The sequence below is a fragment of the Oncorhynchus keta genome, chromosome 12 (genome assembly GCF_023373465.1).
Source record: "Oncorhynchus keta strain PuntledgeMale-10-30-2019 chromosome 12, Oket_V2, whole genome shotgun sequence".
Taxonomy (NCBI): Eukaryota; Metazoa; Chordata; class Actinopteri; order Salmoniformes; family Salmonidae; genus Oncorhynchus; species Oncorhynchus keta.
This window is the reverse complement of record NC_068432.1, coordinates 4,180,644-4,208,613: the sequence shown is the minus strand read 5'-3', so window position 1 is coordinate 4,208,613 and position 27,970 is coordinate 4,180,644. Positions and strand designations below refer to the sequence as shown.

The following is a 27,970-nucleotide window of genomic DNA, read 5'->3' as shown; positions in this document are numbered from 1 at the left end:
GATGGGAGAATCTTCCAGAAGGACAACATTTTCTGCAGCACTAAACCAATCAGGCCTTTATGGTAGAGTGGCCAGACGGAAGCCACTCCTCAGTAAACTACACATCACAGCTCGCATGGAGTTTGCCAAAAGGCACCTAAAGAATCTCAGACAATGAGAAACAAGATTCTCTGGTCTGATGAAACCAAGATTGAACTCTTTGGCCTGGATGCCAAGCGTTATGTCTGCAGGAAACCTGACACCATTCATACGGTAAAGCATGGTGGTAGCATCATGTTGACAGGATTTTTTTCAGCAGCAGCAACTGGGAGACTAGTCAGGGTCGAGGCAAAGATTAATGGAGAAAAGTACATTGAGATCCTTGATGAAAACATGCGCCAGAGCGCTCAGGCCCTCAGACTGGGGCAAAGATTCACCATCCAACAGGACAATGACCCTAAGCACACAGCAAAGACAACACAGGAGTGGCTTCGGGACAAGTGTTGAACCCGATCGAACATCTCTGTAGAGACCTGAAAATAGCTGTGCAGCAACGCTCCCCATCCAACCTGACAGAGCTTGAAAGAATCTGCAGGGAAGAATGGTAGAAACACACACAGGTGTGCCAAGCTTGTAGCATCATACGCTGCCAAAGCTGCTTCGAGAAAGTACTGAGTAAAGGGTCTGAATACTTATGTACGTGTGATATTTCCATTTTTTTTATATATTATTATCTAAAAACCGGTTTTTGCTTTGTCATTGTGGGGTATGGTGTGTAAATTGAAAAGGAAAAATATATATTTCATCAATTTTAGAACAAGTCAAGGGGTCTGAATACTTTTCTGAATGCACTGTCCACTCCCCAGTATCAAATGCAGTCACTAGATAATAGTAATATATTAAAGGCGGGAAAAAAGTATTGTTCCAAATTTTCAAATAAAGTCCCCCAAACTGTAGACCTACACAATAAATATATATTAGACATTTGGCTAAATTACTTCCATAAAATGTAACTTTATTATGTTTAATAAAACACAATTTTCCAACACCATGCTAGGGTGGCTAATGCTACAATACTTCCCGATGTTTTAGCATGTGTGGCACAAAGCCCATTCAAGTCACAAAGTCATAAAGTGATTTTATTGAGCTTCACAATCAATTTTAGATACTTCAGATGATTTGGACATGGGTGCAACATTGCTAATATCGGTCCCATGATTTGAATGGTATTTGTGCCACAAATGCTAAAAGGTTAGCATGTGTTAACAGTGCCAGGAAAACAAAAGAATGGATTGCTGTCATACCTTGTCCATAGACTGCTTACAGGGTAAGTAAACCAATATGTCATTTTGTAATTTGGGTGAACTATCCCTTTAAGTTAAGTCTGCATGTATGATTCCTATGTATGACACAGCCTGCGTGGCATGGGCATTCAAAAAACACTGCACTCCATTAAAACGGAATGTAACGCAAACGTAATATCTTAATTTGCGTGTTAACCTAGTGGTAGCTATAAACAAAGTTAAAAAGAAATCAGATTTTGCTGTCCATTTTCTATGCATTTTCTGGTATACTTGATAAGGTCACCCTAGTGAATCTAAATAAAAAATAAACCACTTGAACGCTAAAGTACTTAGAAATCGCATTGCTGACTTAAGAGGCAAACGGGGGGGCATTCCGCTTAGAATCCAGTGACAAAATAGAAAGCATGCACCGAATAGAAAGGAGCCTAGGCATTCAAGCAGACACCATCATAACCTACCTTTAAATGCCCCGGGCTTTTAGGTAAATAGCATGTCCAGTAAATGTAAGGTAGCCTATTTGAAGAGAAGAGGACAGTTCACGGCATCACTTGCTTGTTAGGACGACGCATCCATACACCTGCCCCGACTCACAAGAAGGACTGTCTGGAGTGATGAAGGAAGGATGAGCAGATTGATCGTAAAACGAAATAATACAAATAAAAGTGCGATTAGTGTTCTCGTATTTTCTATACTGTTCGGGCAAAATTATTGTTGCTGCTGAGGATACAATTGTATCATGAAGCAAAACAGAATACTGCTACATTGTTGCACGAGATCAGCAGACGACAGAATAATAGAGACCTCCACACTTCACACACCGGTATCTCGACTGGACTATAATTAAGATACTTGGCGATATGCTGTATAGAACTGCCTCCTCGTGCGTCTCGCAAAGCTCACCTCATCATATGGAATGTTGCCTTGCCTACTCACCCTCGCCTTGTGATTTTTTTATGAGGCGATTTATTCGCAGGTATTTATTTTCAGCAACTATATGTTCGGAATGTCGTCGGGGGTACGCCAAATAAAAATGTGATTCACATTTTTAAAAATGTTTACAAAATAAAGACATCCACACTTTCATTTATATTTCCCAACGGGGCTATACATTTGGGGGAGATTTTTTTCTCGCCTGAGTAGCCTCGTTTCACGGACAAAAATAAAATTAAACCATCTGGCGTTCAGCAAAATAACAACACAATGTCAAATACACCTAGCCTAGACACATAATTAAATAATTAATTAACATCCAATCCAATTCATTAACATCCAATCACCTTAACCGTTACTCACTTTAACCGTTAGCCAAACGCATCGAATAGGTGCAAATATGATGAGAACTACACTGCTCAGAAAAATAAAGGGAACACTAAAATAACACATCCTAGATCTGAATGAATGAAATATTTTGATAAAATATATATTTTTTTACATGGTTGAATGTGCTGACAACAAAATCACACAAAAATGATCAATGGAAATCAAGTTTATCGACCCATGGAGGTCTGGATTTGGAGTCACACACAAAATTAAAGTGGAAAACCACACTACAGGCTGATTCAACTTTGATGCAATGTCCTTAAAACAAGTCAAAATGAGGCTCAGTAGTGTGTGTGGCCTCCACGTTCCTGTATGACCTCCCTACAACGCCTGGGCATGCTCCTGATGAGGTGGCGGATGGTCTCCTGAGGGATCTCCTCCCAGACCTGGACTAAAGCATCCGCCAACTCCTGGACAGTCTGTGGTGCAAAGTGGCGTTGGTGGATGGAGCGAGACATGATGTCCCAGATGTGCTCAATTGGATTCAGGTCTGGGGAACAGGCGGGCCAGTCCATAGCATCAATGCCTTCCTCTTGCAGGAACTGCTGACACACTCCTGCACATGAGGTCGAGCATTGTCTTGCATTAGGAGGAACCCAGGGCCAACCGCACCAGCATATGGTCTCACAAGGGGTCTGAGGATCTCATCTCGGGTGCCTAATGGCAGTCAGGCTACCTCTGGTGAGCACATGGAGGGCTGTGCGGACCCCCAAAGAAATGCCACCCCACACCATGACTGACCCATTGCCAAACCGGTCATGCTGGAGGATGTTGCAGGCAGCAGAACGTTCTCCACTGCATCTCCAGACTCTGTCACATATCACATGTGCTCAGTGTGAACCTGCTTTCCTCTGTGAAGAGCACAGGGCGCCAGTGGCGAATTTGCCAATCTTGGTGTTCTCTGGCAAATGCCAAACGTCCTGCACGGTGTTGGGCTGTAAGCACAACCCCCACCTGTGGACGTCGGGGCCTCATACTACCCTCATGGAGTCTGTTTCTGACCGTTTGAGCAGACACATGCACATTTGTGGCATGCTGGAGGTCATTTTGCAGGGCTCTGGCAGTGCTCCTCCTGCTCCACCTTGCACAAAGGCGGAGGGAGCGGTCCTGCTGATGGGTTATTGCCCTCCTAGGGCCTCCTCCACATCTCCTGATGTACTGGCCTGTCTCCTGGTAGCACCTCCATGCTCTGGACACTACGCTGACAGACATTGATGTGCCATCCTAGATGAGCTGCACTACCTGAGCCACTTGTGTGGGCTGTAGACTCCGTCTCATGCTACCACTAGAGTGAAAGCACCGCCAGCATTCAAAAGTGACCAAACATCAGCCAGGAAGCATAGAAACTGAGAAGTGGTCTGTAGTCACCACCTGCAGAACCACTCCTTTATTGGGGGTGTCTTGCTAATTGCCTATAATTTCCACCTGTTGTCTATTCCATTTGCAAAACAGCATGTGAAATTTATTGTCAATCAGTGTTGCTTCCTAAGTGGACAGTTTGATTTAACAGAAGTGTGATTGACTTGGAGTTACATTGTGTTGTTTAAGTATTCCCTTTATTTCACTTATATTGGAGTAGTGCCTTTCCTCAGCCACAGTGTGTGTTCAAAAGTACTACCTCCCAACTGGATGAAACCTTCACTCTTGGCAAGCCACAAGAGTTTTTTGATCTAAAATTAAGACAACTTTCGAGTAGTAAGACATGTATAAAAGCAACATACCATTAAGAAGAAGGGGTTAGAAGCGTTTTATATGGTGGGCTACCGAGTGGCAAGGACAGGCAAGCCCCATACTGTTGTGGAGGACTTAATTATTCCTGTTGCCGCGGATATGGCTGGGACAATGCTGGCGGAAAAGGCCCCCAAAAACTATACAGACAATGTTTTCATCAAACAACACTGTTTCACATCAGTGACATGGCAGATGTTTTGAAACAATTACTGCTTCGCATACAAGCCAGTGAATTCTAAGCGTTACAGCTGGATGAGTCGACAGACGTGGCGGGCCTGGCAGAGCTCCTGGTATATGCCCGTTATGTTTATGGGGGGGGGGGGTCAATTAAGGAAGACATCCTTTTAAGTACTGGACAGCTTTGTGACATCAAATGGACTTTGGTGGTCAATATGTGTTGGTATCTGATGGCACAAAAGCCATGACAGGGTGACATAGTTGGGTGGTAATGTGCGTGCAAGAAGTTTCTCCCAACGCCACTTGGGTATACTACAGCATCCACCGAGAGGCTCTTTCTGCAAAAGGAATGCCTGACAGCTTGAAAGGACACGACATCGTGTTTTGGACATGACAGTAAAAATGGTTCAGTTTGATAAAGCAAGGCCCCTGAACTCTCGTGTATTTTCTGCACTATGCAGTGATATGGGCAGCGACCATGTAACGCTTTAACAACATAATGAATTGCATTGGTTTTCAAGGGGCAGAGTATTTACACGTTTATTTTAATTGAGAGATGAGATTAAGGTTTTCTTTACTGACCGTCATTTTCCCTTGTCTGACCACTTGTATGATGACGAGTTTCTCACACGACTGGTCTATCTGGGTGATATTGTTTCTCGCCTGAATGATCTGAATCTAGGATTGCAGGGACTCTCCGCAAAATTGAGGATATGATTAAGAAGTTGGAGCTCTTCTCTGTCTGCATTGACAAGGACAACACACAGGTTCTTCCATAATTGTATGTTTTTTTTGTGTGCAAATGAACTCAAGTTTACGGACAATGTTAAATGTGATATAGCAAAGCACCAGAGTGAGTTGGGTGCGCAGTTACACAGGTACTTTCCCAAAACAGATGACACAAACAGCTGGATTCATTATCCCTTTCATGCCCTGCCTACAGTCCACTTACCAATATCTGAACAAGAGAGTCTCATCGAAATTGCAACAAGTGATTCTATGAAAATGTAATTTAATCAGAAGCCACTGCCATATTTCTGGATTAGGCTGTGCTCAGAGTATCCTGCCTTGGCAAATCACACTGTTAAGACACTGATGCCCTTTGCAACCATGTACTGTACCTATGTGAGAGTGGATTCTCGGCCTTCACTATCATGAAAACTAAATACAGCCACAGACTGTGTCTGGAAAATGATTTAAGAATGAGACTCTCTCCAATACAACCCAACATTGCAGAGTTATGTGCATCATTTCAAGTACACCCTTCTCATTAACCTGTGGTGAGTTATTCGCAATTTTCGATGAGCAAATAAAGTTGTATATGAAAGATGGCTAAATAAAAAGAAAAATGATTGATTATTATTATATTATTATTTGTGCCCTGGTCCTATAAGAGCTCTTTCTCACTTCCCACGAGCCGGGTTGTGGACAAAAACTCACACTCATTCTTATGTTTGATAAATGTATAGTGTGTGTGTGGCAGGCTTACAATGATGGCAACAAAACAACATTTGAGAGTGTGCTGATCCTGGTGCTAGAGGGTGTGCACAGCAGGTTGAATGTTTGAAGGGGTACGGGAATATAAAAAGTTTGGGAACCACTGCTATAGAGAACCCAAAATGTGGAAATAGTTTTGAAACACATTTTTGGGGTTAACACCTTCATAATTCATTGTGCAATAAACTATACAATTTAATGAATTCCATATCAGCATTTACCATGCCAAAATGTAGCACACACATGACTTTACGATGCTAGGCTATTCAAATCAAAAACGATCATCTTTATAGTCCTCAAACGTTATGAGGTCACAGGTCACACATGGATTGCATGCTCCACATCACTTTCCACAGGCAGCCAAATTCTGCTATTTTTTTCACTAATTGGTCTTTTGCCCAATCATAGATCTTTTCACATCAGCTCTTTATCAGTGCTGATCTGATTGGTCAAAAGACCAATTAGTGAACAAATATCAGAATTGGGCTGCCTGTGTAAACGCAGACTCTGAAGCCTAAGCAATGCGTTAAATCATGGCAGAGAAAAGAATGGGAAACTTTGGGACAGAGTTCTCCCTGTGACTGCATCCAAATCTGTCATGACTTGAATTGAGGTGGCATTAACTAATGGCTCCATAGTGTAACCATCCGTTAGGAATTGCATGGCACCGCTGCTTCCTACCTCCTAATTGTGTGGTCCCGTCCAAGGTCATGGGATTGACTGGGTGAGGGATTTGCTTACAGTGCACACTCTCTATTACTACTAGTGGATCATGCCAAAATGATTTCAGTCCAAACTATCCATCTTCATGAGACCAGGGCTCACCCCTCCACTCTCCGAGGCAAATGGCACCCCTCAAAATAAGACCAGACCACCTTTAGCCACTTGGAATGAATGATTATGCTTCTGTCATGCGACTACTGTGCTGTTTAATTGGTATTTATTGTGGGAACTGTTGCAAACTTTAAGTAGACTTTATTTTTTTTAAACAAACATCTTAACATCATCATAATTGGCTTTTCATTTCTTAGATATAATCAAATTCGCTTTTGAAAATAGCGGGATGGAAGGAAGAATTCCTCCCTTGTAAAGCTGATACCAATTATAATGGGTGTGATCCTTTGCATTATAAATGAGCCTCTTTACCTCCAGAGGATTCCTTGGAAGTGGAGTCATACAGAGCTATGTGTGTGAAACTAGCCCCATCTAGTGGATAGCTCTCTCAAAAATGGAATGACAAGCAGTCCAATAGTCCCTACTCATGTATCAAATCAATTCAAATAGTATTATATTAGTCACATGTGCCAAATACAACAGGTACAGATGGACCTTACAGTGAAATGCTTACTTACGATCCCTTCATTTCGCGATCAGTGTCCCATCCACGGGACAGTTGAGCTAACGTAGGCTAATGGACTTTTTAAAAATAACACAAAAAAAAGAAAGAAAAGTAACAAATAATTCAAAAGCAGTAGTAAAATGAGTAATTGAGGTAATATGTACATGTAGGTAGAGTTATTAAAGTGACTATGCATAGATAATAACAGAGAGTGCTCGCAGCGTAAAAGAGGGGGAAATGCAAATAGTCTGGGTTGCCATTTGATTAGACGTTCAGGAGTCTTATGGCTTGGGGGTAGCTGTTTAGAAGCTTCTTGGACCTACACTTGGCGTTCCGGTACCGCTTGCCATGCGGTAACAGAGAGAACAGTCTATGACTAGGGTGGCTGGAGTCTTTGACACTTTTTAGGGCCTTCCTCTGACACCGCATGGTATAGAGTTCCTTGATAGCAGGTAGCTTGGCCCCAGTGATGTACTGGGCTGTACGCACTACCCTCAGCCTCTGGCCGAGCAGTTGCCATACCAGGCTCATGCAACCTGTCAGGATGCTCTCGGTGGTGCAGCTGTAGATCCTTTTGAGGATCTGAGGACCCCATGCTAAATATTTTCAGTCTCCTGAGGGGGAATAGGTTTTGTCGTGCCCTCTTCACGACTGTCTTGGTGTGCTTGGAACCTGTTAGTTTGTTGGTGATGTGGACACCAAGGAACTTGAAGCTCTCAACCAAACCACTTCAGCCCTGTCAATGAGAATGTGGGTGTGCTTGGTCCTCCTTTTCCTGTGGTCCACAATCATCTCCTTTGTCTTGGACAGATATGTTTGTGCAATGTGTTCACAATGATCACATTAGCATATTGGTATATAGCTATAAACCTAGATAGGCCTACACTTACCCATTACCCCACACAATGAATTTGAATTTGAATTTGTCCTTGGAAACATTATATTCCGTTGTATACAATTGCTCAATATGCAAATACAAGATGATTTGGGGCCAAACATTGTTTGTCACACCCTGAGGTTTTTATGTCTCTATTTTGGTTTGGTCAGGGTGTGATTTGGGTGGGCATTCTATGTCCTTTATTTCTATGGTTTGTGTTTCTATGTGATGGCCGGGTATCGTTCTCAATCAGGGACAGCTGTCTATTGTTGTCTCTGATTGGGAATCATACTTAGGTAGCCCTTTCCCTCCTTTCAGTGTGGGAAGTTAACTTTGTTTGTGGCACTAATGCCCTGTAAGCTTCACGTTTTTTTCTTTCATTCGTTGGTGACATTTTAAAATAAAATAAAATGTACGCTCACCACACTGCACTTTGGTCTTCTTCCAACGACACCCGTGAGAGTTCTCTGAATTCCTCCATAAGGTTGCAAAGGGAGGGAACGTGTTCTCAACTAGCCTACCTGGTTAAATAAAGGTGAAATAAAATAAATAAATAATACTGGAAACTTTTAAAGTTTACCAGTAAACTACAGTGCCAGCATTTTAATATCTTTCAAGGATTTGATGTAATCTATCACAAAACATCTAGTGGCCCTTTTGGATACTTCAGATTATCACAGATGTCTGTATTCATATCTAGCTCTCTGTGGCCTTATCACATGTAAAATATATGAAATAATTGAATAAGATGAAGATAGAATGACAAAGCTGTGAAACATTATCCTAAATATAAACTAATAACATAGTGAATACCATTGGTGTTTAATATTAAGGTTTCAGCATGAAATATCCTTTATATTTGTTTTACACACATTTATTTTACTATGTCAATATGCATGTGTGTCAATGTTTTGGAGTCATTCTGGTGGAATCTGTGAAAAAAGTCAATAATTGGAAAAGTTGCAGAGTTAATAGAAAATACACTTTTTATTAGATGCCTTTTTCATTAATTAGGCTATTTTCTCTTGAACCGTTGGGGAGAAAAAGGGGTAAAAAAAAAAGGTATTCAAGTTGAAATTACCGAAGTTACAATATATTGCCATAGATTTGCTGTTAATTACCCATGTTTATAATCATTTTGCAACCCCATTCCTGCATCAACAAAAGATCCAGCATGCAATAACATGTCTCAAACCATTTTCCATTGTGGAAAACCATACAGCATTTAATGTCAGATTTGACATATGTTAATTTTGTTTGGAGTGATACCTGATGTGCAACAACAAAAGCGCATGAATTGAAGAGAGAAGTGGAGAGGAAATTCCGCCAACATAAAACCAACGACTTTGTGGCTTCCACACCACATAAATACACATACAGTAAACAATATGTACAGACATTTTTTCTATCCCCTAAGCAGAGAGGTTAATCCAAAAGCCAGAGGGTCGAAACAAGTATAAACATCAACAAAGATTCAAGCAACTTTATTGTTCAAGTGTGTGTGTGTGTGTGTGCATGATCTTCCCCCTTCAACACAGAAATGAAACAGATAAACAATTAAACACTACAAACACTACAAAGGAATCTAAAAAAAAACGTTCCAGTGTGAAATTGTCTTACTTACTTCCAAGGGTGGTAACCCAAGCCCAATGGGCGAAGACCATGACACCCTTGCCTGAACTGTCCTACAATCCAAGAAGATGCAAACGGAAAATACTGGACAGTGATGCCCTTCTAGGGAAGGCCACAGGCGAAAAGCCATAGGCTCCATGATGCGACAATGGGAGAAGAAAGTACAGGAAGTGTAACAATGATGCTGGGAGTCAGGAAGCAGATGCAGCTGGTGAGTTTAATAATAATGATGATGATGATGACAATCGAGCGATACAAAACAAGAGCCGTGTCTGGGAAAAGAACACAGAACCAATGCTGCCTGAAGAGTGATGCTTGAGAGTGCTAGATAAAGGGGGTGTAATCAGGGTAGTGATGGAGTCCAGGTGTGCCTAGTGATGGGGCGCAGGTGTGCGTAATGAGGTTTGCCAGGTGTGCATAATGACTGGTTGCCAGGACCGGTGGTTAGTAAACCGGCTACGTCGAGCGCCAGAGCAGGAGTAGACATAATAGTACCTCCCCTCTGATGCGCGGCTCCACGCGCAGGACGACACTGGCCAGGGGAACGGTCCTGAGGGCGAGGTGTGGGCCAGTCCGGATGGCAAAGGTGGAAATCTCGGGTGATGTTTGGATCTAGAATGTCGTCCACCGGAACCCAACACCGCTCCTCAGTCCACTACGAACTGGAGCCAACCCCCACAAAGTTGGATATCCAGGAGGGATGTGATGGCATAGGCGGTGCTTCCCTCGATGTCCAGGGGAGGCAGAGGGGTGTCGTGCGAGACGGCTTCAGCCAGGGCACCAGGAACCACCGGCCTGGGGAGGGAAACATGAAAAGAGGGTGAGATCCGGTAGTTAGTGGGGAGCTGTAATCTATATGTCACCTCGTTGACCCTCCGGAGAACCGTGAATGGCCTCAAAACTGGGATGATCGCCAGACACAATCACCAGGATGGAACACGGGAGCCTTACTGCGGTGGCGATCCGCCCGCTCCTTCTGGCGGCGGACAGTGCGCTGGAGCCTCACAGCGCCATTGCTCCAAACCTCTTCTGCGTGCCTGAACCACTAGTCCACCACAGGAGCTTCGGTCTGGTTGATAAGGAATGGGAAGGAATGGGCCCACTGCCACTGCCTGCCTGGCAGTGAATCCTCAGGAACCTCTCCAGCTCCTGGTTCATCCTCTCCACCTGCCCGTTTGACTGAGGCCTGTGCCCGGAAATGAGGCTGACCATGACCCCCAGCTTCTCCATGAAGGCTTTCCATTCTCGTGACGTAAATTGGTGGCCACGGTCAGAGACGATGCCCTCCAGAATTTGGTTTGATATGGAATGGCTATTATTAGACTTAGCTACTGCAGGTCTATCAAGGCAGTGCTCACCGGTGCGCCAACTATCTCCAACAGTTGAACTTGAGGTGAGGAGGAATGTTTTAGGCCGACCAGAGTTACTTCTTAAATGTAACAATATAATGCTTATCTTTATTTAAAAAATACTTGGATTGAAAATGTATGTATTAGCCTCCTCCTGTACGCCTGTCTGTATAATAGTAGCCTATCTGAAAATGATAAAGAATGCGTGTTGGTGTCAGGAACTTGGGGCCGGCATATCTCAATCTTTCTCTCAAGGGCTAGGCCTAAACTTCTCTTCCTTTATATTTACTATTTAAATATTCATATACAGTGGATGCCTTGGCCTATCAGCCTATATGCAGGGTAACAAAAAACATGCTCTGTTAAGAACTCTTTTTATTTTTTTTAAATATTTTTTATATATATTGACTTTCAATGTATTTGATGCATTTAGCGCTCACATCTCTGACAGTGGATTATTATTGATTTATGAAAGTAAAAACCAATTAAACAATAGGCTTTAACTTTTCAAATATGACACACATCAAAACACAATAAATCGTTTTTGGGTAATTTTATTATAGGAAGTTTTTAAGGACACATAATAAGTGAATGGATAATTATTGCCAAATTAACTTGTTTATTGTGGTGGCATGTAGCCTAGTGGTTAGAGTGTTGGACAAGTAACTGAAATGTTGCAAGATCAAATCCCCAGCTGACATGGTAAAAATATGTTGTATTGCCCCTGAACAGGGCAGTTAACCCACTGTTCCTAGGCTGTCATTGAAAATAAGAATTTGTTCTTAACTGACTTGCCTGGTAAAATAAAAATTGATGGCGCTGGCAGCACCCAGTTGGAGGTTTCTTTATATTCTTGGATCTGAACAGGTCTCTCGGATCCGTACCAGCATGGGTCCAGCACCAGCACTTTTGCTGCATAGTGGCGACTGTGCGCCCAAACAACTCCCTGGGTGTCACAGGGGAATCCAGTAGGTCCACTTTTTCCTTTGTCTGTTAAGCTTGATAAGATCAGCGCCCTTTCTGCCAACACCTCTAGGCTCATGATATGACCACAACCTTGGATGGCACTACGGGAGGCAAGGGATTTCAGGTCTGTAATCCCAAACATCTGGGTCTAGGGTGTCTTCCAGGTGCTTCTCCACCTCCTCCAGTAACTAAAGAAGTCACATTGAGAGCTCTAATTGCTTGGGCTGAGGCCTTGCACATCTTCTGAAAAACTGAGCCAGTAAAGCGCTCCACCATCCCAGGGAGTGAAGCGCTGGTGTCATTAGTAACTAACGTGCTAACAAAATATAAATGGAAAAAAAAAACAGTGGTACCCTTAGCAAGAATATTGCTTATGAGGGGTTACTCCCACGAGCTCTTAGCTTCCCTGAGGCAAGCTGGTACTCCAGGGAGCTGTTATTTTATCTGGGCTGTATGGGACGTAAGTCTCTTCCCATCGTATAGGCCCTTTGACGGGCCCTGAGCACCTCCAGGAGACGGCCACTCCATGCCGAGTCTGGCCACGCGCCCACTTGCAGACACAAAGGAGCCCAAATGTTACTGGAGGAGGTGCAGCTCCCCTTCTCTTGGGGTCATCAGGTCTGCGAGAGGGAGGGAGAATGGGGTCATCAGTCCCCATCTCCTGAGCTATCTCAAGGATATCCGTGAGATGAATTCCATCATCATCCTCGTCAGACCCTAACTTGCCTCCCCTGACATTACGTTGTCAGACAGTGAGGGGAGAGGGTCAAGGCTATTCATGACCTCACACCAACTGGGCTCGGTTGTGGAGAGCTGAGCCTCAGCTATCGCTGTTGGCTAGGGGGCAAGAGGGGCCATCAAGATAGAAGCACTTTTATAGGCCTCCTCTTCAGACCTGCTCTCATCAGCAGTCTGCTGTGCTCACAGGACTCAGGGTCCCCAAAGCACCTCTTGGGCATGTTCCTTAACCAAGAAGTTGAACCATAGAGGGTGGGAATCTTTCCCTGCAATTTGGGTCTACGCTTGTCCTGGGATGGGATAGCAGTGGCCATTCTAAGGAACAAGGCTTGCAAGGGGAACCCGAGTAACGCCTGTTGTAAGAACAATGTATAGACGTGTAGGCTAGCTAGGTAGAAGCCTTGCGGCTGGTGGCTAGCAAATAGTAGCTTGTGTAAACAGCGTACCAAGCTAGCTAGTTAGGAGCCTTGCAGCTACAGTTTAAGTCGGAAGTTTACATACACTTAGGTTGGAGTCATTAAAACTACTTTTTCAACCACCACAAATGTCTTGTTAACAAAACTATAGTTTTGGCAAGTTGGTTAGGACTTTGTGTATTGTGTATGTCATTTTTCCAACAATTGTTCACAGACAGATTATTTCACTTATAATTCACTGTATCACAATTCCAGTGGGTCAGAAGTTTACATACACTAAGTTGACTGTGCCTTTAAAGAGCTTGGAAAATTCCAGAAATTGATGTCATGGCTTTGGAAGCTTCTGATAGGCTTATTGACATAATTTGAGTCAATTGGAGGTGTACCTGTGGATGTATTTCAAGGCCTACCTTCAAACTCAGTGCCTCTTTGCTTGACATCATGGGAAAATCAAAAGAAATCAGCCAAGACCTCAGACTAGACCTCCACCAGTCTGGTTCATCCTTGGGAGCAATTTCCAAACACCTGAAGGTACCACGTTCATCTGTACAAACAATAGTACGCAAGTATAAACACCATGGGCCCACACAGCCGTCTTACCGCTCAGGAAGGAGACGCATTCTGTCTCCTAGAGATGAACGTACTTTGGTGCGAAAAGTGCAAATCAATCCCAGAACAATAGCAAAGGACCTTGTGAAAATGCTGAAGGAAACAGGTACAAAAGTATCTATATCCACAGTAAAACAAGTCCTATGTCGACATAACCATAAAGTCCGCTCAGCAAGGAAGAAGCCACTGCTCCAAATCCGCCATAAAAAAAACAGACTACGGTTTGCAACTGCACATGGGGACAAAGATCGTACAGCTTGGTCTTAAATGGGTCTTCCAAATGAACAATGACCCCAAGCATACTTCCAAAGTTGTGCCAAAATGGCTTAAGGACAACAAAGTCAAGGTATTGGAGTGGCCATCACACAGCCCTGACCTCCATCCTACAGAAAATATGTGTGCAGAACTGAAAAAGTGTGTGCGAGCAAGGAGGCCTACAAACCTGACTCAGTTACACCAGCTCTGTCAGCAGCAATGGGCCAAAATTCACCCAACTTAGTGTGGGAAGCTTGTGGAAATCTACCCGAAACGTTTGACCCAAGTTGAGCAATGTAAAGGCAATGCTACCAAATACTAATTGAGTGTATGTCAACTTCTGACCCACTGGGAATGTGATGACAGAAATAAACGCTGAAATAAATCATTCTCTCTACTATTATTCTGACATTTCACATATTTAAAATAAAGTAGTGATCCTAACTGACCAAAGACAGGGCATTTTTACTAGGATTAAATGTCAGTAATTGTGAAAAACTGAGTTTAAATGTATTTGACTAAGGTGTATGTAAACTTCCGACTTTAAATGCAACATCTAGCAATATTGAGCACCGCATAAAGCCATAGCCGCAAGGCAATAGAGAGGCAATATATGCATATCAACCTGCAAGGTGCGCAAACATGTTTGATAAATAAATGATTAATACATAATGCATAAACTATTATAAAGGATTAATTATATGAAGAAATTAATGTCAATATATACCTTTAAAATAATAAAAACAGTTATTTGTTTAGATTGTCAAAGATATGTTTTGTGTAATTCTACAAAGCCCCGGGAAAAACGTATCCCTTATAGACAATTTTCGTTACCCCTTAAAATAAAAACATTACAGTGTAATCCATTTGATCAACTTTATTTGTAGATTTGATTAGTAATAAGAGTTATAGTTATTAATAAAGTCCAGTTACAGTTTCTTTTGACAAAGTAGAAACCAAAAAGATGATGATAATAATAATATAACCAGCCAGGTGTGCAGGTGAAATTATTTGCTGTATTCCTAAACAAAAGCAGCAGTGCATGAACAATTGTAAAGGATTAATTGCATAAATACATATTTGTGGAAATACATTCATCACAAGACATAAAAACAGTAATTTGTTGATTGTACTGTATCAGACACTGTATTGTGCCCTTATTCCCGGGCCTTTACACATGAAACAATCCCGTCTTCTCTTTATACTTCGGGTCCACAGTCAGCACACAGCTTCAGTGCTTTGTGTGATCAAGTTCCACAAACAAATCGGTTGCACTTTGCACCGTTTTCATATGCCTTGTTTCATGTGCACCTACCGAATTGACATTGTGTCTTATCTTTCCCGAGTGGGAGCTGTGGTGCTCGGGGAAAAGGGAGAATAGGACCTACTGCATTGGCGGCCTGCTTCGCGGTTGTAGCTTCTTTCTTGGCGTTCATGTGGTTCTCACAAAGATCCAGTGGGTGCTGAAGATACACACGCTCTTATTTATTTTGCACCTGTACACCATGAAGTGTTGCTTTTATCACTCTCCGTCACTGATGTGGAGTACAGTGTGTTGTTTTGCGCAGAGGGGGGCAGCTCCCGCCTTTGTTTGTTCACTGTTCCGAGCAGGCTAGTCTTCTTTGCAATCAATTTGTCTCCCAGGGAAATGTATTTGAAGACGACATCAATTGAAGACAGAATAGCATATTGTAATTTGACACGTATTATGTTACTAGTTTTTGCTTAGTAGCCAGAGCAATGCTGCCGTGTGAGTGAGTGGTCATGTGCTGAATGCATGGACAGCACGGATATTCTTGGAAGAAGTGGAATTTTGAGAAAGCTGCACCTCTTGAATTTTGTGAGTTATTTGACAAAGGTAAATGTCATAGAAACGGCAGAATATGGTATTTGAGATACTATATAGAAATGACAATGTTTTACCTGCATGTGACTATAAAGGAGGTTTTTAAAAAAATGGGAGGAGACTAGTATGTTGAAGTTGAATTCCTCATTGTACAGTATATAAGAATATATCGCTATGTTGTCAAAAAAGTTCAAGACTTTTTCCCTTCAATAAAATCATTCAAAACTACTTTCTGCACATTTCTGCTACATTCTTAGGCTACACAAGTGCTATCTCTTGCAAAACAATTCCTGTTTACACCTATGCATTATCATTAGCAATAATAATAATAATAATAAACCTCTACTGTAGTAAATAAAACAATTATAACAGGTATGTTGTAATAAAAATGAGTGGTGTCCATTGATTAAATTCAGTCTTTATGCATTGTGAAAAGGGAAAACCCAGATATTTGCAAAGTTTGTGATGAATGACAGTTTGTTTCTTCATTAGTAATAGATTTGAGGTATGAAATTCAATCAAACTGCTTTATTTTAGGGGTTTAGTGAAGGCGAGTCATTTTTTACCCTTTGGACAAGGGGAGTATACAGAATGTTAAGACTACACAAGCGTGGGAAAACAGGTATCCAGTTGATATGAGGAGAGCTAGAGTAGTGACACTTCGTGAGGAAGAGAGGCAAGAATAACCAGAGGGTGGGAAAGTGGCTCCTTTTAATGAGGTGAGGGTCTCACCTCATTCGCCGCTCTACCTGTCTGTCTCCAACAGATGCTTTTGATAGTTACTTCCGAGAGTAAACTGTCCTTAGTGAAACACCACATGTGAGATATCGAAACAAATAATTGAAATAGACTAGCAATGCTCAAATAAAACTTTTACAGGTACAAAATGGTGAACTTTGTGCAAATGATTAAATGTACAGAGTGTTCTCTGGAATTTTTGCCTTTCTACCGTATTTGGTCAAGGAAATGCATAAACTGAAATTACCTTTTAGAAAATCAGCACTCTCATATCCTCTGAAATGACAGAATAGTTTCATCCTCTTTTTTATGCCACTGCCCTCATGTTGCACCATAATTCTGGCAGTGGTCACTGCATTTTTGTATTTACTAAAAAGGCCATTATCCCTGCTTAATGTCACGTTAAAAGTTATACTGGGTTCTTGTTTTAGGGCACTGGCATCACATGCCTCTGTGTTTAGTAGCTGGTGTTCACCGCCGATGATCGTGCAGCCTTGGATTACAAATGAGCTGGAGCCTGAAATGTCAATGTTTTTGTTTGATGGGAGGGTGGGAGGGAGAGGGACAGAGATAGGGAATCAGAGAAGGGGGAGGGACAAGATAGAGAGATAATGCTTGACTGGTTGCTATCCCAGACACCCTTGACCCACTTCAATTCACATACTACCCCAACAGATGCACAGATGACGCAATCTCTATTGCACTCCACACTGCGCTCACCCACCTGACGAGCCGCCCCCAGGTGGTGAGGGTAGGCAACAACACATTTGCCACACTGACCTTCAACACAGGTGCCCTTCAGGGGTGTGTTTCGTCCCCATCTCTACTCCCTGTTTACCCACGACTGTGTGGTAGCGCACAACTGCAACACCATCATCAAGTTTGCTGACGACACAACGGTGGTAGGACTGATCACCAACATCGATGAGGCAGACTATAGGGAGGAGGTCTGGCAATCTGGCTATAGGGAGAGACCTGGCAAAGTTCTACAACTGCACCATTGAGAGCATCTTGACTGGCTGCATCATAGCTTGGTACAGCAACTGCAAGGCACCCGGCCTCAAGGCGCTACAAAGGGTGGTGAGTACGGCCCAGTACATCACTGGGGCTGAGCTCCCTGCCGTCCAGGACCTCTATACCAGGCGGTGTCAGAGGAATATCCAAAACTATTTAAAAGACTCCAACCTCACATGCCATAGACTCTTCTCTGTGCTACTGTACGGCAAGTGGTACCAGCACACCAAGTCTGGAACCAACAGGACACTATCTTTCTATCCCCCAAGCCATAAGATTGCTAAACAAGGCTGCTAAATAGCTAATCAAATGGCTACCCAGACTACCTTCATTGACCCTTTTTTGAACTAACTCTCCAGCACTGACTCTGCACACACACTGGACTTTACCCACACTCTCACACATACTTATACTGACCTTCAAACACACACAAACACATACACTACATACGCTCACACACACACATAGCATATGCACACATGCCTATTGATGCCACATACCCACACACACTCAAACACAGTAGAGGTGCGTGGGTAAAATCTCTGGGGAAGCCAAGCCAGGAAAAGTAAAGCCATATTACAACGTGCTGTATGTGTTGTGATAATTGCATTGTTTGCTCTATAACCTGTTAGTTCATATGCCTTGAGACCGTGATATATAGGCCTAAGACCGAGACAGTAAGAAGACAGTGGCAGAAAGAATTCAACCACACATTCGTTTCATCACAAAAACCAGAGAGCACAAAGCATATTGCACGTAACAAACAGTTACATGAGCTACAGCATGGTCAAGCAAGTTAATGTTTCCAACATTTTCAGACTACTAAATAACTATGGATTTAGAACCACAGAGTTACCGCAAGTCACAAAGAAAACAGGAGCTGCCTCCACTACTCCAGCAACATTTCAACTTCAAAATTTCAGATTTCAAAAATCAAATCACCTATGCTTATTCTAATACAGTGATAACTAAAATATACCAAAAACCACTGGCCAGTATAGAGAATTAAGTAAAACCACAAGTCCAAATCCCTAGCTCCATCCATGGATAATTTAGGAAAGGACCAACTTTAGCTAGCTAGCTAGCTAGCCACCGAAGGACAACAACACAACAAGATGCAACAATTCAAGTTGTTTCTGTCAATTAAGTATTGTTCTTGATGTGATGTGATTGGAGTGAAGCCAAATCCAAACGGGCTTCCCTTGACACTTTTTTTTGGTGCGCCAGGACCATTCACAGTTGAGCTCACTCAGTTTAGCTCAACGCTGAGTGGCTATTATTTAATTGTTTTTTTTTTATCAAGGGAGGCCAAATGCTCGCTTGCATTCAATTTTACAGGCAGCAACAATGTCATACTCTTTTTGACCAGACAGCATCAGATAGATGGCCTACACATACAGAGATAGAGAAGTGCTGTTTCACTCACCCGGATGCTTTCTCTGTTGAGATACAGTAAATATACAAAGTATGTGGACACCCATTCAAATTATTGGATTTGGCTAGTTCAGCCACACCCGTTGCTGCAGGTGTATAAAATCGAATACGCTATGCAATCTCCATAGACAAACATTGGCAGAAGTATGGCCATACTGAAGAGCTTCGTGACTTTGAATGTGGCACCGTCAAAGGATGCCACCTTTCCAACAAGTCTGTTCATAAATATTTCTGCTCTGCTAGTGCGGCTTGGCAGGGTCCTGTTTTGGAGGACCCGAGTCCGTACGGGAGTGGCCGTGATGGGTCAATACTCTACCAATTGGATGTCATGAAATTGGGACGAAAAAGGGGTGAAAAGTCAAAAATACAATTCTACCCTGCTAGAGCTCACCTGGTCAACTGTTAGTGGTGTTATTGTGAATCAGAAACGTCTAGGAGCCACAACCGCTCAGCTGCGAAGTGATGGGCCACACAAGCTCACAGAACGGGACTGCCAAGTGCTGAAGCTCTTAGTTCGTAAAAATCGTATGTCCTCGGTTACAACACTCACGACCAAGTTCCAAACTCATGAACTGTTCATTGGGAGCTTCGTGAAATGGGTTTCCATGGCCGAGCAGCCGCAGACAATCCTAAAATCACCATGTGCAATGCCATGCGGCTGCTGGATTGGTGTAAAGCTCTCCGCCATTGGACTCTGGAGCAGAGGAGGAAAATTATGAAACACAGAGAGACAAAAGTTACATTATTTTATGTTTTTTTTCTTGGTACATTATTTGGGGAAACCTGGCTTCCATTGGCATCGATGAACACAGGCGAGTGCTCTCTAACACACACACACACACACACACACACACACACACACACACACACACACACACACACACACACACACACACACACACACACACACACACACACACACACACACACACACACACACACACACACACACACAAGCTTTCACACTCACCACCTATGCTTCTGCTACTTCTCCACATACACTGGTGCTACAACTCAGTCTATTATCTATCCTGTTGCCTAGTCACTTTACCCCTACCTACAGTATATGTACCTGTACATAGCTACCTCACTTACCTCATACTCCAGCGCATTGACTCGTTACTGGTACTCCCTGTATATAGCCATGCATTTGTACTTGTTATTGTTATTTATTTGTCATTCACTGTAACTATTTCAATTTTAAAACATATATATTTGTATCTTTAACTCTGCATTGTTGGAAAGAGATCTGTAAGTAAACATTTCACTGTTAGTCTACACCTGTAGTTCACAAAGCACATAAGAAATACAGTTTGATTTGATCTGATCTGCGAAAGCCTGGGTTTGAGTGGTAGCCTATTTGTACTTTTTTGTTACTTCATGGCCTGCAATTATTTTAATAAAACGTCCTTATATGATACACTGTATAATCCATCATCCATCGATCCAGATGTGATATGACTTCCCGAAAGTTCTGTGAGAAATATAAAATCGCCTTGTGAATTATAATGTAAACACGACATAACTGTCACATAATGGTAGATGACAGCAACAGGCTCCACAAAAATACATGTACTATGATTATTTGCCACCCAGTGGTGCTTGTGAGCTATAGAGTGCACCAAAATATATCCTTGTAACCTCTATTTTATATTGCATTATGCAAAGCAATAATTATGAAACAGCTATGTATTTTGTACCTTACTGTAGACTGAGAATCCAATTTTGGGGACCGTTTCGGCAAAAGCCGAGGTTATACAAAATTCCAAAATTCCAATAAAACCCCTTTCTGTAGGCCTACATACTTTCCCCATTGCTTTTCCCTTAAGCTTCTGAAAACGTATTTGAATAAGACTATATGTCCATGATAGAAAACTGTGCTGTACCTGTTTTGTTGTGCCCTATCTGGCCTGCTAATGACAGGTGTTTGTTGCTTTCAATACCTGTCAGTGGTCACATGGAAGGGGGTGGCATAGGCAAGTGGTACCCCAACTTTTTTGGTTACTGTACCACTAACTGAATTTTGCTCTTGCCAGTTGACGCCTGAAGTCATTTTACCCCTAGTTAGGAACCACTGTCCAGTGAAAATCTCTCTTTTAGAAGTTAATATTCTGTTAATTCATACCAGTGACAACCTGTCAGTCAGGTCTGCCCCACCTGTGTTGAGCCCCACATTTTTAACTAAATAAAAATATTTGTGGGGGTTGCCTGTTTTGCATGTTATTTTTTGCATTAATGTCACATCTCATTGAGTTAATAAAGCTTTCACACAAACATGGTCTCTTTTTTGCTTTCTTGAGTAAGGCATCTCCAAAATGCAGGTGCTTCAGCCTAGCTCTGTACTTTCTGTGGTGGCGGTGGGGCAGCCAGTGGAAAATATGGAGCGTAGGGGTTAGTAATGTTCTCTAGTTGCGCCATGATTGGCTCAGTGTTTTGTAACTCATGGGGACACTATGTCACTTCCATATCTAAGGGTAGAGTTTGAAAATTCAAGCCACTTGGGTGGTGCCATAGAGATACATTAGAAGTGCCCATCCAAGAAGGCTCAGGGTCATTGGCAACAGATAAATTATTTAAAATCACGTTCCTTCTACAGTAGCTTTGATTGGACTGATCATGTCAACATCATACTTTGAAAATCTTAGCTAGCAGTCATTATCATGAAAGTCAACAATCTACTGGCAAACCTATTTAATCCTTGTCATATGAAGAGAAATACTGAAGAGAAATGCTCATCGGCCATTGGACATAAACATTACACAACAAGTTGTAAAATTCAACTATGAGTGGTTTGGAAGGAATCAGTGGCTAACTGCAAGCATATCAAAGCAATCACTAGCTTGCTATTCAGTGGAGTGGGTGTTTGGTCCCAATTCTCAGATCAAGGATCTCTTTTCCAAGTTTAAAATGATAAACATTCTAAATTTGCCATATTTTAAACCCAGCATGATTTCTGCTGCGCTCAAAACAACTGTTAACTCAGAACTGGGAAATATGACTTCAGTGAGTTCAAGACAACTGGGAAAATATGTTTTGAACGGTCATCCAACTCAGGATTGTAAGTCGGGAACTCGGGCCTCTTTCTAGAGCTACGACCTGAAGATCACTGACGTAATCATGATTCGATTTTTGATTTTTTTTTTGAGTTTCCAGTTGTCTTGAAAACACCATATATCCAAAGAATGCCAGACTTCGATGAAAAAGTTTGATGGCAAAATTTTCCCACGAAGGACTGTCCTTCCTGTTCAAGTTTCAAGTGAGCACAGCACAACAAGGTGAGTCCAAAAATGTATTGTATGCTGCTGCATAAATTATGTAATATGCCAGGAAGATATGTATACTGTAGCTAAGAAAGTAATACTAAGTGTATGTTATGTAGTAACCTGTTAGTAGGCCATGTGCCTCACTCTAGTAATTTGTTATATTTTCCCCTCTTAATTTTGCCTACTGTTCTTTCTTGATGGTGCACATTTAGCCTATAACATGTTTTATAGAAATGTAATCATTGAATATTGTAAGAGCTTTCATTGTCTGCTTATATGACCCCTTTATTATCCTATGGTTCTGACTTGGTGTACAGGGAGAACACTGTAAGAATAGCTCATGTTCTGATTTCTGTTGCTGTACATTTCAAAAGTGCTCAACAAATAGTTATATTGACTATGTCCGTCCAAGCTCAGTCATTAATGTCTTAATCAAAATTACGGATTGCCTCTTATCCACTTGTCCTCCCCTTATGCCATAGTTTGTATCTCTCAATTGTCAATAGAAACCACATTTGTTTACGCAAGTCAGCCATGTTTTTTTTAAAGGCAGTAAATGAGGCTGAATGAACTGTTTTGCTGCCAGACAAAGCTCTGCTGATAGCCAGATGTAGCAGTGGTAAGGTGTTGGGACTGCTGTTGGGACAGCTTTATGTAGGCCCTAACAGTTTGTGGGCACCGTTTGTCACTGTTATAGTGTAATTAATGTATTGTTTAGTGTTGTTTAGTGTAGTGGCTTTGCTGGCATTCATCCCCCCAAAATGTTTTTTGTTTGCCCCTGCAAGATTTACATGCTACAATCGCTACTGACTCATACACAAATAATGTTGTTGACTCCAGTGGTGGTTGCTGAGGGGAGGATGGTTCATAATAATGGCTGGAACTGAGCTGATGGAATGGCATCAAACACATGGAAACCATGTGTTTGATGTATTTGATACCATTCCACGCTTTCAGCTCTAGCCATTAGCACAAGCCCGCCCTCCCCAATTAAAGTGCACCAAGCTCCTGTGGTAGACTTATCCTATACTCATATGAGGCCAAAGCATAAATTGGAGATAAAACACTTCAAAAACCCCACCTATTTCAAACGGACTGTTTCATAACTGCTTTATATTTCCTCATAGAGAATGATATCATCCTCTCAATGAGCATGAGCTGACCAATCAGCGGACTTTTCACGTGAATATTTTGAATGTCATGCATACAGGACACCATACTGTTGTTGTGGTATGCCCACACCGTTCTAAAACATAAGAGCTGCTTTTTAACATAGTTGTCATTGCCCAAAATGATAAGAAAGGCTATTTCACTTATATTGTAATTAATTATAGGTCATATTTCATAAAAATTTGGAAACACTTGACAGATATTTTAAAAACGACATGCACATCTAAACTGGGAAGTGAAGTTATTTTAACTACATATCTTGCGTAAAGATGACGGATCTGCGCATAGAAAACGACATTTCCATGACACTGTGGGAGCGTTGGGGAGCTATAGGCCTGTGCTACGTTAAATTTTAGTATGAACTAGGAAATTCGTAAATTTCTGACTTTTTAACTGTTTGAACGCGGCACTTGTATAACTACAATATTTTTAGCAAGTCGGACTTTTCCGAGTTTTCTAGTTCCGATTAGCATTTGAACATGGCAATAAGGTGGGGCTTCTGTCTTTTTACTCCGAAGCAACAAGTTATTCTCCATAACTGGTTACTATGTTGCAGCAGGTGGTCATTGTGTGCAGTGGACAAGTCAAGTGAATGGACATATTACCGTTTATTATTTATTTTTATGACAACGCGTGATTAAATATTTTAGAACGTGTTTTTGACGGCTTATTTTCTTACTTGAAAGGTGTGTGATTATAAATCCATGTAGTTTTCCCCCGAATACTTTTGTATTCTAACAAGGGTGAAACTCCGAATAGTTGCTGTGTCTTGAGAAACGTGGCTTTTATGAACAGCTTGTATTGCATTTTTGCGGCGAACCATGGCTTTTGCTAAATTCAGCAAAATACTTCGCCTGTCTAATTTTGACATAAAAAAGAAGGCAAAACAATATGAACACGTTCATCGAGACATCAATCCTAATGACCAATGGGAAATTATCGGAGAGTTGGGTGATGGGGCTTTTGGAAAAGTTTACAAGGTAAGCAATATGGGTTTCAACATACTTTTGGTCATGTGGTGAATGTGGACACCTGCTCGTCAAACATCTCATTCCAAAACCATGGCATTAATATGGAGTTGTTTTACCCATTGCTGCTATAACAGCCGCCACCCTTTTGGGAAGGCTTTCCAGTAGTTAGATGTCGGAACATTTCTTCGGGGACTTGCTTCCATTCAGGCACAAGAGCGTGAGTGAGGTCCGGCACAGATGCTGGGCGATTGGGCCTGGCTCGCTGTCAGTGTTCCAAATCACCCTAAAGGTGTATTCGATGGAGTTGAGGTCAGGGCTCTCTGTGTAGGACAGTCCAGTTCTAACACGCCGATCTCAAACTATTTCTTTATGAACTTTGCTTTGTGCACAGTGGCATTGTCATGCCGTCAGCATGCCTGATTCAATCTTTTATAACGTGTTTTGATGGTTTATATTCTTACTTCAAAAGTGGGATTTAATCCAGGTAGTTTTTTTTCCCCCAATACTTTATTATTTTATTCTAACAGGAGTGAAATCAATATTTGCTGTGTCTTGAGAAACTTTTAGTTGTCTAGTGTTTCCAGCACAAGTTTCACCTTTGTAATGATCATGCTGTTTATCATCAGCTTCTTGATATGTCACACCTGTCACGTGGATGGATTATCTTGGCAAAAGGAGAACAGGGATGGAAACATTTGTACAATTTTTGGGAGAAATAATATTTTTTGTGTTTATGGAACATTTCTGTGATTTGTTTTTATCTCGGCTCACGAAACCAACACTTTACATGTTTTATATTTGTTCTATGAAGGTACAAGTACTCATTCTAGGGTTATTCTTTATTTTTTTTACTATTTTCTACATATTATAATAGTGAAGACACCATGAAATGAAACAATGAAATTACACATGGAATCATGTAGTAACCAAAAGTGTTAAACAAATCAAAATATATTTCATCTGCAATTCTTCAAAGTAACTGCCCTTTGCCTTCATGATTGCTTTGCACATTCTTGGCATTCTCTCAACCAGCTTCATGAGGTAGTCACCTGGAATGCAATTATTTTAACAGGTGTGCCTTGTTCAAAGTTCATTTGTGACAAGGTAGAGGTGGTATACAGAAGATAGCCATATTTGCTGAAAGACCAAGTCCATAGTATGGCAAGAAATGACTGTCCGTTACTTTAAGACATGAAGTGCAGTCGCAAAAGGCATCAAGTGGTATGATGAAACTGGCTCTCATGAGGACTGCCACAGGAAAGGAAGACCCAGAATTACGTTTGCTGCAGAGGATAAATTAATTAGTTACCAGCCTTAGAAATTGGCATTAAAAGCACCACAGATTGCATGTCACAAGTAACAGACACATCTCAACATCAACTGTTCAGAGGAGACTGTGTGAATCAGGCCTTCATGGTTGAATTGCTGCAAAGAAACCATTACTAAAGGGCACCAATAAGAAGACTTGCTTGGGCTAAGAAACACCAGCAGTAGAAATCTGTCCTTTGGTCTGATGTGTCCAAATTGCAGATTATTTATTCCAACTGCCGTGTCTTGGTGAGACGCAGAGTAGGTGAACGGAAGATTTCCACGTGTGGTTCCCACTGTGAAGCATGGAGGTTTGTGGGTGCTTTGCTGGTGACACTGTCAATGATTTTAGAATTCAAGGCACACTCAACCAGCATGGCTACCACTGCATTCTGCAGCAATTTGCCATCCCATTAGGTTTGCACCTCTAGGAGGTGTAAGGGCTATTTGACCAAGAAGGAGAGTGATTGAGTGCTGCATTAGATGTCATGGCCTCCACAATCACCTGACCTCAACCCAATTGAGATGGTTTGGGATGAGTTGGACCGCAGAGGTGAAGGAAAAGCAGCCAACAAGTGCTCAGTATATGTGGGAATTGCTTCAAGACTGTTGGAAAAGCATTCTTCATGAAGCTGGTTGAGAGAATGCCAAGAGTGCAAAGCTGTCATCAAGGCAAAGGGTGGCTACTTTGAAGAATGTCATATATTTTGATTTGTTTAACACTTTTTTTATGGGTTACTGCTGTACATGATTCCATTTGTTATTTCATAGTTTTGATGTCTTCTATTATTATACAATGTAGTAAAAATAAAGGAAACCCCTTGAGTGAGTAGGTGTGTCAACTTTTGACTGGTAAGTGTTTATGCATGTATATAGCCACTTGTGAGTGACTTTGCAGCTGGCCTATCTAAGGGGACATCGCTCAGTTCTGCCTCCAGAACAAGACTCGTGACAAAAGTTAACCTACAAGTGCTGAGGGTCGGGCAGTAGGGAGTTGCTGGATTTGCATTGCTCACTTTACCTCTGGCGCCTCATCACTGTATCCTCATTAGCATTTTGACCCTAGTCAAAACTAACTGCATTGATCATCTTGGAAGGTGCTTTTGTACTGATTGTGTTCACCAATTTATTTTGAACTTTGCGAGAGATTGCTTTCTTTTGAAGGGCAGCACACTCTGACTTCATGCCCAATACAGACAGATCAACTCCTGTAGAGCTGTTGTACTAACTGGGCTCCATTTGGACCTCCCTAGGAGACCCCACTATTACCCTCCACTGTTTGCTTCATCCAAACCCAGCTGTAGTTTGGGTTATGGGTTTGTATTTCATCTGTGTCTTTTAGTCCTCACATTTTCCTGCCATGTCGCAATGTATCTGCTCGTGCCCAGTGTAGTACAGTGGGTGCCTTTGACTTTGGGGGCCAGTGGAAGAAGTGAGGCCCGACCAGAGTACAGTGCCCCCACTCATACCTTGTGAACAGGCATGTGAGAACACCATGTGGGATTTCACTGACGACACTGAAAGGAAAAATAACATGGAGCCACCCTAATAGAAATAAAGGATGCCTTCAGTTACCCCTACCACCAAAATACACCACCTTATGCTGCATGTAGGCCAATTTTTAACAGTGGCTATTGACTAAGCAGTTTTCTGTCCAGGGGATACGTTAAAATCTCTTCATGTCTAATACACTTTAGGACTCAGAATATAATTTAGTATACTAGAAGATATCTTTGGAATGTCAAGTTACAATGGAAATGACACTTCAATGAAGACTGAAACATGTGACAATACTGTCTCTACACTCTTCCCCTTGACTAAATGTGTTTTCCAGTCCCCAGAAGTCTGGCTGTCCTGGAGTGCTTGCGGAGGAGTCAGTGCTCCTCACCTGGAGCAGTCAGGGTCAGGAGGAAAGCTATGGGCCGGAGGGGTGATGGAAACATCATATGTGGCCCTCGGGCTACTGACTAATCCGTCTGTGGGATGGGGTCTCGGGGCTCCATTCCACAGCCTGTCCAGACTAGCCTTCGTCCCAAA

The 27,970-nt window shown here is 42.0% G+C and overlaps 2 protein-coding genes across 3 annotated transcripts in view; one reads left to right on the top strand and one right to left on the bottom strand.

Moving 5' to 3' along the window:
* LOC118391752 (serine/threonine-protein kinase 32A) overlaps positions 1–2,103 on the bottom strand; it is a 71,386-nt gene extending 69,283 nt beyond the window's left edge. For both annotated transcript variants that reach the window (XM_052457629.1, XM_052457631.1), the window contains exon 1: positions 1,742–2,103. The gene's annotated coding sequence lies outside the window, so the exon portion shown is untranslated. The remainder of the gene's footprint in view (positions 1–1,741) is intronic.
* Positions 2,104–24,202: 22,099 nt separating this feature from the next.
* The window catches only part of LOC118390882 (serine/threonine-protein kinase 10-like), a 44,016-nt gene continuing 40,248 nt past the window's right edge, over positions 24,203–27,970 (top strand). The window contains exon 1 of the mRNA XM_035781601.2: positions 24,203–24,634. Coding sequence (XP_035637494.2) covers positions 24,476–24,634 — 159 coding nt within the window. The 5' untranslated portion in view covers positions 24,203–24,475. The remainder of the gene's footprint in view (positions 24,635–27,970) is intronic.